The sequence below is a fragment of the Protopterus annectens genome, chromosome 13.part0, assembly GCF_019279795.1.
Source record: "Protopterus annectens isolate FY-2018-M chromosome 13.part0, PAN1.0, whole genome shotgun sequence".
NCBI lineage: Eukaryota > Metazoa > Chordata > Ceratodontiformes > Protopteridae > Protopterus > Protopterus annectens.
In genome coordinates this window covers 550,063,819-550,080,441 of record NC_056747.1, presented here as the reverse complement: position 1 = coordinate 550,080,441, position 16,623 = coordinate 550,063,819, and the positions used below count along the sequence as shown (strand labels likewise).

Genomic DNA, 16,623 nt, shown 5'->3' with positions numbered 1-16,623 from the left:
AATATATCTAGATCTCTACCATACCAATCCGAATTTCATGGCCTCACTTGTTTTCATTCTGTAATTTAGCTTATAAAAGGTGCCCAAAACTTTAACCACGTAGTTTTGCACCTGCATTGTGTCAAGCTATCGTGCTATCTATAAAAGCAAATCCTGTCTCTTAATAATATGTAATTTGTGTTTTCATAAAGATGTCTACAATAAGTCAAAGTCTTCTCTGGAAATCACATTTCCTGTCATAATTTCCTTAAACTGACCCTATGTTAAGGGTATAGTACTCTGCAGCAGATGTTAGGAATATATTTGCATTTCTGTGCCTGGCCTGAATTCCCAGTCCCATGTTAAATTAATTAGCAAGAACTATTTAAGCCATTCAATTATATAAGTCCTCATTACCATAACTTTAAGCAAATAAATTAAATCCATAGTTGCTGCATTATCCCTTTGGCATCTACAAGACCTCTTCCATTAAGTGTTTAATGAAAATAAAAATAAATAATTTCTCCTCTCCGTATTTTAAAATTAAAGCTGATTTCCATCTGGCTTCATAGACTGTGGATGCCAAACACTGTGAAAGCTTTAAACTTACCTCTGTACAGCTCACCTCAAAATCTTGGACTCCCAGTCCCCCCACAGTCACTGGAAGATTAATTATATTCCAGGCCACTTTTTTTAGTTTTTCTCCTGGCCAATTAAATACAGATGCAGTCCTCCTTAACTTATAATAATAATAATAATAATAATAACCTACTGTTTATTGTCATATGTATGCCTTCTCTAGCAGTTCTTTGTTCTGCCACCTGTGAAGGGGTGCCTCATATTATCAGTGTAACTAAATAAATAAATATCATGCCTTCCCAGGAAAAATGTTTACCCTTTGGCCATAGTATGAGATCTGCTTTAGTAGCTCATTCTTCGTAAATATTTCTACCCAATGTACTAAATAGTCTTGCAGTCTGAAACGTTGCACCACATATTTTGTGGTAAAAAATAAAACATTTTTAAGAATTAGTTCCCTGAGCCTTTTATTAAACATTCATTCAATCAAGCTAAGCCTTACATCAATCCAAAAATAAAACCGAGCAGCAACCTGTCTGCTGAAAACTTGTGTAAAACGAGTGCTTTCTGCATATACAATTTTGGAAAATGAAATAGAAAAACTACAAAGAGAGGTTTACGGGAATGATATCTTAAAATTAGAATAATAGTTGATATAGGACTCTAGGAGACATTTTAGTAGCTTTGGACAGAATACTTAATTAAATGTGTGTCATTTTATGCATCTTGGGTAGAATAGTGGCTTTTGCTGAAAGACAATGCAAAGATGGAATACAGAACGCTATTAAAGAATATGGTACATGCCAATCATAGTCACAGCTGTTATAGCTGATCAAATAAAAGTATAACTACAACAGAAAGGGTACCAGGGAGGGGCCAATGGTACAAGGGCAGTGAGGCAGCCTCTGTAGACCAGGCATGTCACTGCGTTAAGACTTGAAATGGTACAATTTTTACCCCTTCTTGTGTACATAACTGAAGGGCAAGAGCAAATGAAAGACCCAAAACCCAGTCTTTTTTTCAGGAAAACACTGCCCTATAAAGTGAATGACTTAAGATGCATCTTTGGGAATTGCCTTTCAAGCAACCATCAGCTCATAGGGAAGCAGCTTTCTTACTTATCTGTATATTTGTCTTTGATTAGGAAAGGAAGCAAGACATCTTGGAATGAAGTATATAAAAGCATGATCGGAATTTGATATATAAATGATCAAGTTGAATACTTCAGAAGAGAATATTAAGTGAAGACAGAATGGTTTTGTTCAGTTATAGATGAGATCAAGATTTATCATAGGCTCTGCAACATCATTTAGTTGTTTGTTTCTTTGCTTGTGTACATTAACCAGGAAATTCCTACTTGGCATAGTCCATTTTCTGAAAAGGCATAGGAAGAAAACCTGGAAGCACTGCACATAATAATTACCATGCCATGGAGCGTCTGTTAGATAACATCATTACAATAAATGTAAACAAGACATTCATGGAATATTCTGTAACAGGCATAAATACTATTACATAGAGTATGTTAGTCTAAACATTGCAATGGGATTGATCATGAACTACTAACCACAGTTACCTAGGCATACAATGAATTATAAACACCATTATCTAGACAATAACCAGTCTGGATATGGGTGCATGTAGACAGGAGTAGTGAACATAAAAATAATACAAAAATATGATGGGAGACATGGAGGGTAGTTAATATACTGTTGGGGAAAGTATAGTTATCATGCAGGAAAGCAAGGAGGTTAGGATAGTTTGGGGGATGTAACTAGGAAGAATATATATACACACACATATATATATATATATATATATATATATATATATATATATATATACATGTATGTATAACTGGGAGTTAAAGAGCTGAAGTGTGAGTACTGTTTGCAATGGAATATAGTATTACTACATGATGGCAGGACTCCACTGAAGATCACATTTATCAGTTGTCACATAGGTTCGATTCTCGGCTGGGGTGCCTTCTATGTGGAGTCTGCATGTCCTCTTTGTGTTCACATGGGTTTCCACGGGGTGTTATAGTTTCCTCCCACATTCTGAAGACAAGCAGTAGGTGGACTGGACACTTTAAATTGGCATAAGTGTCTGTGTGTGAGTTTGTGGTGTAGAAGAACTAATGTGGCATGCTAGCCACCTGGCAGTGTAAACCTTGGTTCTAGATGATTGTCATTGTTGAAATGACACCCTGACCCCATGTGCAAAAATGAGAAAAGGGGGTTATAGATGGATGGATGGATATAGATGGGCTTAATGACTCTCTGAAGGGATAGTTGCTCATTATTTGTCTAAGATTTTTAGGTGCAGACTAATGAAATGAAATGTTGCATAGTACCTTATGGTGGGCAGAACATTAAAGTAGCAAACAGGCAATAACATACCAAGAATCTGGGTTAAAGTGATTAAATAAATGCAAAAACTTTATTAAACACTATAAGAAGCACTTAGACAGGTGAGTGAGTCTTTTATCATGTCTGCAAACAACTTAAAACACTGTTAATGTTTACATCAAGGAAACTATTCATACCAAATATATAAGATGTTCTAAGGCTTAACTTTTCTGAACACAGTACACAAGTGCTATTTTGGACAGAAAAAAATATTTCAGACTGCACTTGCACAACAAAAAAGTTATCTTTTTCAGAGGGTAGCAGAATAAAAACTTGCCCCAAATTACTTGCAAATCTCCTTTAATGTTGAAAAAACAGTGAGCACGTTCAAAGTACTGCTTCAGACAATCCTAAGATGTATTTTGTATGAAAGTGTTCGATGTTTTACTGTTTCCTGTGCACTAAATGAGATTCTTGATGCTATCTGACCATGTTTTTTTAAGTTCATCATATAGGGTAATCCACAAAGCTGTATATGCAGTTATCTACACTCTTACACTCCTACTGTTACTTAACTTGGATATTACTGGAATTAAGGGAAAAGGAGACTTCCATCTTCTTCAGTAGCTGTAATTCGTCATCCTGATTTTTGGTTGATTACCCAAAATCAAATTTTGCACAGTTGGTCATAGATATACTGCCTTTTAAACATCTTTTGGTCTAGAACTATTAAAAATCCAAGATATTCATCAGCTCTATGAGGCAGAGAGCTGAATCTCTGACATCATCCCACTATCTAGGATCATATAGTGGCCTGGGCATTAGTAAGGCTGACTGGGACATGGGAATAAACTACCCAGTGCCTGTTTGCCCATCCTGGGTGAAATAGTGGTGGCGTGATCTGCCATGACAACAGTAAGGTACTCATTTGTCAAAGGTTAGGGAAAAGGACCTGTTAAAAGGACAGGGCATTCAGTCCTTGACAAGTACCACAAATGTGTTATAGCCAGAGTCATATCAAATAGCATATCCCAAATTATCTGAAACCTCACCTCATACAGATACATGCAAAAAACATTGGCTGTAATATAGAAAAATCTAACAAAGAAAATAGTTTGAATATATAGCCATATATTCTGCATGCTTTCTTGCATTTGATGCAGATATTTATTTGCATTGTGATCATTCTGTATTCACTTATCTGCTGAAACTTGCACTAGATGAGTCTATTTACTTTTAATTTTGGACTCAAAATAGTAGAATCATAATTAATAACAAAACAAATAAGTAAAGCTTACTTTGGTAGAAAATCTACTTAGTAGCATCTCATTTGGTCAAAAACTAAACCAAATACTTTATTTCAGCTACAAGTTAAATGAACAAATGTCCAAAATAGTGTGTAAAAGTAAACTGCAAGATTTTTTTTTTTTTTTACAGGGGCAAGCTTTCCACACACCCCAAATTTATATATTACCAACTCCACAGTTGCCCCAACTTAAGGAAAGGAAAACTATCCCAAAATAGTGGAGTCACTGTCAGGACACCCTTAGAAATTACACCAGCACTGATTTCACATAGAAACTAGCAATCATCATTGTGTTTATTGGCATTATTGATTGACTAAAATCTTTATTACCTTATGAGAATGTTATTAACTTTGAGACACAAGACAAAAATATCAAGCACATTCACGGGCATTTTGCGAAAATCAAGGAAGTAAGCCACTGTTTGGGATTCTAACAAAAAATACCAGCACTGTATTCATGCAACTAATGTTATTCTGCTACATGAACCGTCTACTGCTTGAGCTTATGAGTAAACCAACCACCTCTATGTACATTCTACTGAATGTCTCTTCGTGAAATGAATGGTACCCACCTGCCCGCATGACTGAACAAGGCCTCAAACTATGCTGCAGAACACTAAGTACAAAAAGATACCTGTCATCCTACAGACACTGACAATAGAAAGAACTCTGGTATTGTAGGTGTTCTATAATCTTAGAACTTAAGTATTGACTGAATTTTTGGTGTGTGTGTGTGTGTGTGTGTGTGTGTGTGTGTGTGTGTGTGTGTGTGTGTGTGTGTGTGTGTGTGTGTGTGTGTGTGTGTGTGTGTGTGGTTGTGTGTGCACGTGCTTATGTCACAGGTGAGAGGAGCTCTCAACTTGAAGGCTGAGAAGGAAACTTAAAATGGTGGAGTTTTGTGATTTGTTTTAGCTTTTAATGGAAGTGGGTATGGTCACATGCTTTAGTGATGCCAATATTGCAAATACTGATTCTGTGCAACAGAATGCAATGTTTCCCTCTGCATCACTTCATCAAACATTCCTGAAAATGCTATACTGCTATTTTCAATGTCTCTGGCTTTCTATGATTTCCACTACTGTGACATATCTATCTTACCAACAACTGCACTCCAGAACACTAACAGAACTAAAACCATGCTTTCTTCAACACCTTGGATATTATAAAATCTTCCTAATGTAGCCACAGTTAATGCCGAAACAGTGCCAGGAAACTGTTTAGTTATCAAGGGATCTGTCTTCATCCTTTTCCCATATTCTCACAACAAATACAGATGATTGCCAAACTAATCATTGGCAAGCAGATGCTACTAAGTTACCCATTTTGTTTTCTCCAAGGCAAATTTGACAATAAGCAAACATGCTTAAACTATATTTTAAAGTATGGTTTCTTTCATTTGTAGGATCTGATAAAAAATCTAAACCTATCCCAGCTACTTTGAATAAAAGTTCATTATCCTAGCCAACATCTTAAAGTATTATTGCGTCACTCTTTAAAAAACTATATAGTTTGGGTAAATCTTGTGGTGCCTGAAGAAGGTTGTTGCCTTCCTTAGTTGCTCCATATAGCATGGCTGAATTTTATTAATTTATTGTGAATAAATGAGGCTATGCAACTTATACTAATGCATTTATTAAATACAAAGGTCTCTTCATTTGAACAAGGGCAGAAAAAATTAAAATGTAGCTGAAATTGAGATTGTAGAGAAGTAAATATACAATGATAATTAAGTGGTGTAGCAACCATTACAGCAGTATTATGCACATGATAAGAACTTGATTTGAATAAAAAAACAACTTGCAGGTATGTTGGAATAGGTGAAGTTTGGTTTGAGGGTCATAACAAGTCTTTTGGAAGTATGTGTGTGTGTGTGTGTGTGTGTGTGTGTGTGTGTGTGTGTGTGTGTGTGTGTGTGTGTGTGTGTGTGTGTGTGTGTGTGTAAGTAAAATTCCCCAGTTAGGTATAACTGGTGGTTAGGGTATTTCAGAATCAAACCCTACAGAAAGCAAGAGCCTAAATTCTCAACCTATACCACCAATTGTGATTCAAGGAGTTAAGTTCTTAACTGTCTGGAATGTTTGGCTCATACATTTGGTCTGTTCCTCTTAAAATTTGTGGTTTTCTGGCAAACCAGAGAGAACTAAATTCACTAAATAATAATATACATCCAAGTTTCATTCTTCTTATCTTTCAGGAAATGCATGGTAACACAAAACATTTTATTCTAGCAATTTTTCTAAAAATGTACAAGCAATGTTTAAAATTTGTCCCTGGTTTTGGGCCTCCACCCCAATAAATGTTGCTTTTTTCCAGATCTCTTGTGGTACATAGTTCTTCAAGAGGAGGGAAGTTTAGTGCTGCTTATGCCAAGTCTGTGTTGGTAGTAGCACAACAGGTAGAATACTTGTTTTTGATGCAGAAGGCTGTAAGTTCTACTCCCACAGTATGTAGATGGATTGCTGATATTGTACTGTTTTGTACTTTTAAAGGGGGTAGATGCTGCAGTCCTGAAAATGTCTTCTTTGGCAGAGATACCTAGCATCTATGAACCTGTTATCAGTTTGTCATCCATTCCCTATTGCAATATTACTAGCTTATCTTTGTTTTTAATGTAACATAGGCAATTTATTCCTCAAGGGCAACAGGCACTTTATTGGTAGACGAAACAATGAAATTTAAAGTTGTTTGCTAGCAGCAACCTCTTCATTAGTTACAGATCTCTTTAATGTAGAATTATTTAGATGACTTTTACTTCTGCAGGGATTGCACATATTTACTGATACTGGTGGATTGTAGAATGTTGAGTAGATTTTTATGATGGAAATGTTCTCAACTGGGAAGATTTGTCATTACTGGTTAATGCATTTTATTTCATTGCTTACTGGAAAAATGTTCAAAGCAATACATTTAAAATGCACTATAACAAGTGTGCTGTATTATACAAGGAATATAATTTAACATAATCAGGAAGGTGTATCAAAGAACACATGTATATTTTATGTGCAAGGGGCCAATGATTTGGAAACAGCCCAAAGGTAATCTTTATCCAACACTGGCCAGATGCAATTTCTTTGAATGTGGGTTTCAAAGCTGTTTCAATGAATGTGAGTTTCAAGGGCAGAGAAGTTTTAATGCTAAGTCTGTTTTCATTGTGAGACTGTATTGCTTTGTTTAGCAGATGTCTATTAGTGTTTGTGCTATAACATGTAAAATAAAAGTTTTAAATGAAATCCAAACAATCATTGTAGAAGTAAAGTAGTATGCACATGACAGTGTTTATGGTAAATTGTGTGAAATAGCCAAGTAATGGCACATGGGAATGGCTGCAGTTGGGAGGGCAGTGTATGGTGGGGCCCCTTTCAACCACGATTTTATGAAGGAGGGCAGCAAACTCAAAGACAGCCCCGGGCGGCACAAATTCTAGCTACACCACTGTTCAGTAGGCCATTGAGAAGGACTTTTGGACGTCCTAGCAAACTATAACATTCTTTTGCTAAGATTAGAATATTGCTTACCATTAAATGCCCTACTTTTATCACAAATCCCACACACTACAAGTCACCAAAAACAAAATCCTAAGGTTCATCATCTTCTCCCTTTCCCAGTGAACATCACTGCTGCACATTTAAAAAAATGATTACCATTTACTACAGGGTCTGGGACCATATTTTTATTGTCGGTTTTCAGTTTACATTTGAAAGTTGGTATCCCACAATTCCAATGGAGTGGGTGGGGGTACATAATTATGCATGTAATTGGTATCCCACAATTCCAATGGAGTGGGTGGGGATACATAATTATGCATGTAAATTTTATATTAATCAGCATACAGATTTGTACCTATTTGTCATGGGCCTTGTTCAGATTTTTGATGTTTCCAGGTTGAGAGGTATGTTGGACAGAGACGGCCGAGTAATATGATACTGGTGTGACTGTCTGGAGCCTGATTTATTACCATGTATCCCATCTGCCCATGATCTGACTCTGTTGACTGGAGGTGTATTCTGCAATAATACAGCATTATTAGTTATTCAAGTAGATCTGACCCATATTGAATGAAGTCAGATGACATAGCTTTTCATGATGTCAGAAAATGCATAATGAAGTCAGAAATGGAATGTTGGTATAATACAAGCATTTAAGCCCCCCCCAAAAAAGTATTATGCTGTATGCAGTAATATTTCTGATGTCTGTATGACATGTGAGTTTTTGAACAAAAGCTGCTGTGGCATTTATATTGTCTTTAATTGTTTTGCAACATTCATTACATTAAATAATTAACTTATTCATTAATAGGCCCGGATTGTGTAATATAGTACAGTATCTTCTTTATAGCCTGTAGCAATTGCAAAGGGATTTACATTTGTCAGGTCATATAATCTGCATTATTTGGAGTAATGATCAGAACCGTATGATCTTCAGCATACTTTATGTAGCTATTGTTGCATATGTGAGATGGCATTTTCTACAAGACTGGATTGTAAAGGATTTCAGCATTTGGTTAAAAACTACAACTCTGGCAGTTAGCACAGAGGACCAAAGTTCCAACTTGTTAATGAGCTGCTCACATGGCAAGGATGCAGACTTTGAATTTTTCCACCTTCATTGACCTACTGTGTGACATTCTGCAAGTCACTTAACCAGACAGTGCTTTAGAGCTATTAGGAATTTGAGCTAGGCTCCTTAATGGTCTTCAGGACTGAATGCCTATTAGCTATGAATCTGTTTTCATTGTTTACCAGTCATTCTCTGTTGCATAGCTTATGTAGTTCAGGAAATGTTATGGCAAGATCACCAGCACAGACACTGTTTTTTTTTAATGTAACATAGGTGATTTACGTGTGTATGTGTGCATGCATGTGTGTGTGTGTGTGTGTGTGTGTGCATGACTCATCTCCCTCTGCATGTCATTGATCACATCTGCATGTGCAGTTAGAGTGATCTCCACTCTTTTTTTTTTCAGTTCTGGCTGCATAGTCATCTAGTTTGCTCTCTGTATTATCAAATTTGGCCATATATTGACCTATAGTAGATAACATGCATGTTCCTTGCTTTTTCAACCTGTCATCATTTACAATGCATTCACTTAAACACACATCATTCAGAAAATGCTACTGATGAGACATCTTGGACTATTTTAGAGATGATCCCTTCACAGTTTCTATATACATATTTTTATGGTTCCTCCAAGACAGCATTCAGTGTTCAGCAATTCCACAAGTTCCACAGACTACACCACCAAAGTTCTCCTTTTAAAGTTAAAAGCTTGTGTAGCTCATTTTTTAACATGAGGGAGAGGAGTGGAAATCACTCCGTGTCCACCATGGCCAGAAGTCTAAATTCTACTTTCTATACAAATGACCTGTAGTTATTGAGCTCTTGAGTGTGATGTCGCTACCAACCCTGCAAAATGATTTACTTTAAGAGGGTCTATAATTCGTTCTGGCTAAAGAAACTAACACTGTGTAATGCATAACTGGAATCCATCCTGGTTTTGTCCCAAAAGAAACTTAATTCCCCTCAGATAACTTCTTTTGATAGTCCAATTTTAGGATAACATAAATGCCTTTGGATTTGCCTCAATCCTCACTCACTCTTAGTTACTCCAATAACTAACTGCTGTCTATATCCAGGCTCACCTAAAAGCAGATTGCAAAACCCTAGGTTGTTCTCAGCTAAAGATAGAGAAGGTACAGTCAAAATGTTGTTGATGCCCTAGCTGGGTTATGTCCGTATCATACTCCTGAGCATGAATCAGTTGTGAAAGGACAATTATTTCAGCTGAATGGCCAGAGTTAGGTTACTTTGAAATCACTTTACTACTTTCCATAGATGCTGCAACCTTAGAGTTGATTATAATTAAGAGGGGTGCAGGGCAACCAGCTTTATCACCCCCCCACCCGAAAAAAAAAAAGCATTTTTGTGAGTTCACAGAAGTGTAATTTTGTATACTCATTCTCTTAAAAATGGCCCTCACATGGGTGATCTTCAAAGGGCCTGTCTACACCAGATATGCCATCCTTCTAATATGATAGGGATGCCAAAGTAGCATAAAAAGATTGCAAATCTGTCAGAACAAGACTGGTAAATTTATTTTGCTCTCCCATAACCAGTTCTGTTGTGATTAGAAGGATAAAACCTTAACTTTGACCCAGGAAATTAGCATTCAGTTAGTGACTTTGGTACCTGTTGGAGCTGTACTGGGGGGGGGGGGGCATCATAAGGCTTACTTATTTCATCCTTCCTCATGGGAAAAGACATGTTGGGAACACATGACCAAAGCATGAAACTACCAGTGGTAATGCCAAAAGCTAAGCAGTCTTACAGAGGATGCACACTGAAGCCAGGCAGCTTAAGGAACATGTCATTAAATGCGTTGGACAAGTCCCTCACAGTGCCATTGCATGCACCCTCTGATGTTAGCCTAATACATCAGGGAAGTAGGGCTTAATGGAATAGCCTTTGGATGAACAGCATATGTGACACTGCAGGTGACGTAGCTCCTTCCCACATTCCATAACTGCAGATCCACTTCCCCCTTTTCCCACACCAAAAAGGCCCCACCCAGAGGCAGTAGTAAAAGTGAAGGTTGAGGTGATCAGCCTCCCACAAATATTCTCCTTATCATCCTGTCAGACAGCCCCATCCAATGGGAAGCAGTATACTAAAAAGAAGGAAGAATCAGAGGTGCACCTAGCTGCTGATGGGCAAGCTGCAGTACCAGTAGGGACCCCCTCAAAAAGATTTATTTCACTCTCCCCTTTTTAAATGATAGCACTCCAACTCCCTATAAAGGACTAATTGGTGAGGTATTGCTCCAAGACACTCATTCCTATAGGCCTATCTGTTCCACAAAATGACATTTAAAGAAAACTGGCCTTTAATTGCCAACAAATTGCAATCAGCTCTGCAATTTACTCATTAAAATCCCAGTCTGCTGGTACTCTCACTTCTGAGACCTGGGTTTTCTTTCCAAATGATTGAAGAAGCCTTTTTTAAACTTGTCTGTGGTTGACTGAAGCTCATTCCTGATGCTGTGAGGAGCCTAGAAGGTCTCAAGCCCTTTCAAATCAAACTAAATAAGCATTTAACATTACCAGCATTCTGCTTCTGAATTTCATGACAATGACCCCTACACTGGACACATGGCAACTACCCCATACTTCATGCCACATTTAGGTAATGACTTAATTTCTTTCTGGCTGCACACCATTTCTTAACTATCAGATATACCTGTCTGACTGCCCACTACCTACCAGTGATTAGAGCTCCTGATCTCTCCACAAACACAACTTCCTTGACTTGAGTGCCTTAGCAGCCAACCATCCCCTCCTGCCATTGATCTGAATCTCAGCCTCTCTCACCCATACTAGGCCTATTACCACCTATGTTCCTGGCATCCTACAAGTCCTAAAAAAGCTGGTATTCTTTGCTTGCAACTCTATCCTACCTTTCAATGACAGGAGTTATTTACTTGCTTCTCCCCACTAGTCATCACCTGGTATCCATGGCCTTTCCTCATAGCACCCCATGAATAATTTGTGCAGCCCTCCTCATCAACATTCATCCAAGTGACATCTAGTTAAGCTCCCCTACCCATAAATCCATCCTGGAAGCAGTTTAAATATTCTGCCCACCTTTTATGTCAGTAATCTAGCTGATCTCTCCCTTATCCTAAAACCATATGAATCATATATATTACTGTTTTTATATCTGTTTTCATACTAATGTACACAACTACCCCTTCTATGGAGCAAACTTCTTCTCAGGATCAAGCAATTGGTCATACTATCTCCCTTTAAGAAGGAATTAGAGAATTGGATAGGTTTTCATAAGTTCAACCCCCACCCCCAAAGTTTGACTGTCCTATTACTCCTTGAAAATGGAGGTAAGTTCTAATTTTGGGTACTGGCAGGGCATAAATGGCAGCATGGTCCAGTTGTCTTGTATAGTCTATGAGTCTGTGGTATGAACTGTGCAGGTGTGCTGCTTGTACCACTGTGACCCAATACTACATAAGTAAGGAACACAATGACGCGGTTCAAGAACTATACCTCACCACTTTAATATAGTCACCACCAGTTTGGTGTACCACAGTAGCTATCTTCTGCTTTGGTGCACCTATCACCATCCATTCTCCCTATCTCTTGGAGCCCTATTTCTATAATCCTCTGAACCTTTATTAGAGCCAGGGTCAGCTATGTCTCAAGCAATAGTTTACTCATTAAAATCCCAGTCTGCTGGTACTCTCACTTCTGAGACCTAGGTTTTCTTTCCAAATGATTGAAGAAGCCTTTTTTAAACTTGTCTGTGGTTGACTGAAGCTCATTCCTGATGCTGTGAGGAGCCTAGAAGGTCTCAAGCCCTTTCAAATCAAACTAAATAAGCATTTAACATTACCAGCATTCTGCTTCTGAATTTCATGACAATGACCCCTACACTGGACACATGGCAACTACCCCATACTTCATGCCACGTTTAGGTAATGACTTAATTTCTTTCTGGCAGCACACCATTTCTTAACTATCAGATATACCTGTCTGACTGCCCACTACCTACCAGTGATTAGAGCTCCTGATCTCTCCACAAACACAACTTCCTTGACTTGAGTGCCTTAGCAGCCAACCATCCCCTCCTGCCATTGATCTGAATCTCAGCCTCTCTCACCCATACTAGGCCTATTACCACCTATGTTCCTGGCATCCTACAAGTCCTAAAAAAGCTGGTATTCTTTGCTTGCAACTCTATCCTACCTTTCAATGACATGAGTTATTTACTTGCTTCTCCCCACTAGTCATCACCTGGTATCCATGGCCTTTCCTCATAGCACCCCATGAATAATTTGTGCAGCCCTCCTCATCAACATTCATCCAAGTGACATCTAGTTAAGCTCCACTACCCATAAATCCATCCTGGTAGCAGTTTAAATATTCTGCCCACCTTTTATGTCAGTAATCTAGCTAATCTCTCCCTTATCCTAAAACCATATGAATCATATATACTACTGTTTTTATATCTGTTTTCATACTAATGTACACAACTACCCCTTCTATGGAGCAAACTTCTTCTCAGGATCAAGCAATTGGTCATACTATCTTCCTTTAAGAAGGAATTAGACAATTGGATAGGTTTTCATAAGTTCAACCCCCACCCCCAAAGTTTGACTGTCCTATTACTCCTTGAAAATGGAGGTAAGTTCTAATTTTGGGTACTGGCAGGGCATAAATGGCAGCATGGTCCAGTTGTCTTGTATAGTCTATGAGTCTGTGGTATGAACTGTGCAGGTGTGCTGCTTCTTGTACTCACTGTGACCCAATACTACATAAGTAAGGAACACAATGACGCGGTTCAAGAACTATACCTCACCACTATAATATAGTCACCAATGACCAGTTTGGTGTACCACAGTAGCTATCTTCTGCTTTGGTGCACCTATCACCATCCATTCTCCCTATCTCTTGGAGCCCTATTTCTATAATCCTCTGAACCTTTATTAGAGCCAGGGTCAGCTATGTCTCAAGCAATAGTTTACTCTCTCGGATACAGTTACTTCCTGCCAAAGGAATAATGGCTGTAAATTTGCATGCCTAATTCACTCTGTATACATTATTGTTTTCATACCAGTGTACTAAAACAGAGATTGCAAATGACTGTGTGCTATATTATTAGCAGATCAATCTGTTGTTCTTAGTATAGTAGCAGTTCATGCTGTTGTCAGTTGTATAAAAGCTGTGTTGTATGCAATCCATAGGACAGCAACTGTGCACGTTGCTTTTCTTTAGTATAGCAGCTGTGCACACTCTTGTCCTTGGTAGAACTGCTGGGCAGTCCTGACTTATTTGATGCAGCAGCTGTGCATTTTGTTGTCAGTGGTACAACAGCTGGGCATGCAGTGTCCTTGATATAACAGCTATGAATTCTGCTGTTCTTGGTACAGCACTTGTGAATGTTGTTATACTTGCTCCATGAGTTCTGCATGCTGTTATCCTTGGTAGAGCAGGTTTGAATTTTGTTGTCTTTTTCACAGCAGCTATACATGCAGCATGTTCTGTTTCCTTTGCATGCTGTTATCATAGGTACAGCAGCAGTGCTTGCTATAACCTTCATTAAATGTAACTTGAGATCACATCAGCATATCTGTCACCACCGCTGCTGCATTTCAACACTTCCCCTCACTGAGTCTAAACTCCCTGAAGTTTCTAATGGTGAAAGCAATCCAGTCTTACTTTCAGCTTAACAAAACAAAACAAAACATAAAAAAAGTTCCAGGGGGAAGTAAGCCTTGGTTTCTCCCCTACTGACATATATTAACTTGCACAACCACAGAGAAAAGAAAAAAAAGTGTGCACATACTCAATTTCTGTCAGTGAGCATCTAAACAGCACACCGGCAGTTATCTGAAATACAAAAATCAGTCAGTTCAATATCAGAGAAATGAGCTCAAGCAAGTTTGTCTCATCCACTTTATAGACAAACTTATATAGGGTAACACTGTTCTGTACTGCTTCCATCAACACATGAGTGTAACCAAATATTGCCAGTGCAGCAACCTCTGCCATAGAAAAACAGGAAGTCAAGAATATGCGTGCTAAAGGAGAAGGTTATACGTATAATTAATTCATGGTATAAAATGGAGGTCAAACATCCCAGCTTGAAATGTCTGACAATCCCAACTTAGCATGCCCAGTTCATACACAGTGATGGAGACATGCAAGAGATTATAAGGTGAAGAAATAAAAGTCAGGAATAAATATCAGGAGCCATGCCAGACGATAGTATCTCCTGGCACCGAAGAGCTGTAATGTTTGTTAGTGAAAGAAATCAGTAAGTGGCTGACATTGTTGTGACATTGTCAAGCATACATTTTATATAAAACACAATGAGTTTGTCTTGTGAATGTACAGTGACGATGTATAAAAAATGATGCCAGGTAATTCCAGCAGGTTAAGAAAGCCTTTCTTTCAAAATGGACCTAACTCAAACACTACAATCTAATATAATTATACATTTTTTTCTATGCAAGTATTAAGAAAGAAGAGGATTTACTTGTATATGACCTAATAACCTGGAATCGTTTGCTTTCATCCCTGAAATGAAAAACAAGAAAATACCATGTGACACTCAATCCAGTGAAAAGAAGTCAGGAGAGTCATCACATCTAAAATAACAATGTAAAAGCCACAATTTTATAACAACTGTGAAGTCAACAATGCAATTGATAAATGTCAGAAACAGATGACTTGTGATAATCAAGAAATGAAAAAAATGCAAAAAAAGTTAGTAATATTATGGTACATGAGAAATTAAATTCAAGTAAGATTTTTTCTCTTTCATGTGATAAAGTACTTGGCTGTGGTCACTTTAATATATTCTCAGCATAGAAAACTTACATTTTATTGTAAATGTTATGTATGTTTTTATGTGCCATTTGCTCCTTTTAAAACCTATTTTATTTTATGATGTTGCAAGTTTAAAAATGAATGAAATAAAGGTAAAAAATATTTGCAACAATAAAATTTAAAGTCATACTAGTTTAAAGTGAATAAATACACATTATACAACGATCCCCATTAGTATTCAAAAATGTGCATGCTGATTGGCAGCGTGCACATTGTAAATCTGAGTTATAGTAATGGAAAAAGGTCCTGTCGCCAGGACTTTTTCCATTACTATAACTCTTTTTTTTATAGCAAAGGAGAACGCAAGATCTCCATTGCTTCACACTGCCTCGCTATGTTAAACGAGTTTAACATAGCCAGACAGCTTTAAAAAAAAGCAACAGAGATTCTCTGTTGCTTTTTTTAAAGCTGTCTCACTATGTTAAACTCCTTTAACATAGCCAGACAGTTTGTAAAAAGCAACAGAGATCTTGCTTTCTCCGTTGCTTTTTTCAAAACTGTCTCGCTATGTTAAATGGGTTTAACATAGCGAGACAGCTTTAAAAAAAGCAACAGAGATCTCTGTTGCTTTTTTTAAAGCTGTCTCGCTATGTTAAACCCATTTAACATAGCGAAACAGTTTGTAAAAAGCAATGAAGATCTTGCTTTCTCTGCTGCTTTTTGCCCACAGCTCTGATGTACTGCGTGGGCACACGCATGCCCAGTACATCAGAACTGCCGCAGAATACCAGACAGCTGCGGAAGGGCAGCAAGGAGGCATTATACAATGCCATTATTTAAGAAAAGTAATTATTTTTTTCTTAAATAATGTCATTGTATAATAGCAATAACCCACTTCTGGGTGTGGGTAATGCTGGATTTACCCACAGTTGGCTTTGTTTGGCCACTCGGGCTTCGCCCTTGTGACCATACCACACCAACCATGGGTAAATCCAGCATTACCCACACCCAGGCGTGGGTTATTGCTATATGAATATGGAGAATTTTACACCTAACATGAAATGCCATT

At 37.8% G+C, this 16,623-nt stretch overlaps 1 protein-coding gene across 1 annotated transcript in view; it reads right to left on the bottom strand.

The window, feature by feature from the left end:
* Window positions 1-16,623, bottom strand: part of LAT2 (linker for activation of T cells family member 2) — a 412,539-nt gene that overhangs the window by 171,234 nt on the left and 224,682 nt on the right. Inside the window, exon 6 of the mRNA XM_044054201.1 lies at window positions 15,262-15,302. Coding sequence (XP_043910136.1) covers window positions 15,262-15,302 — 41 coding nt within the window. The remainder of the gene's footprint in view (window positions 1-15,261; window positions 15,303-16,623) is intronic.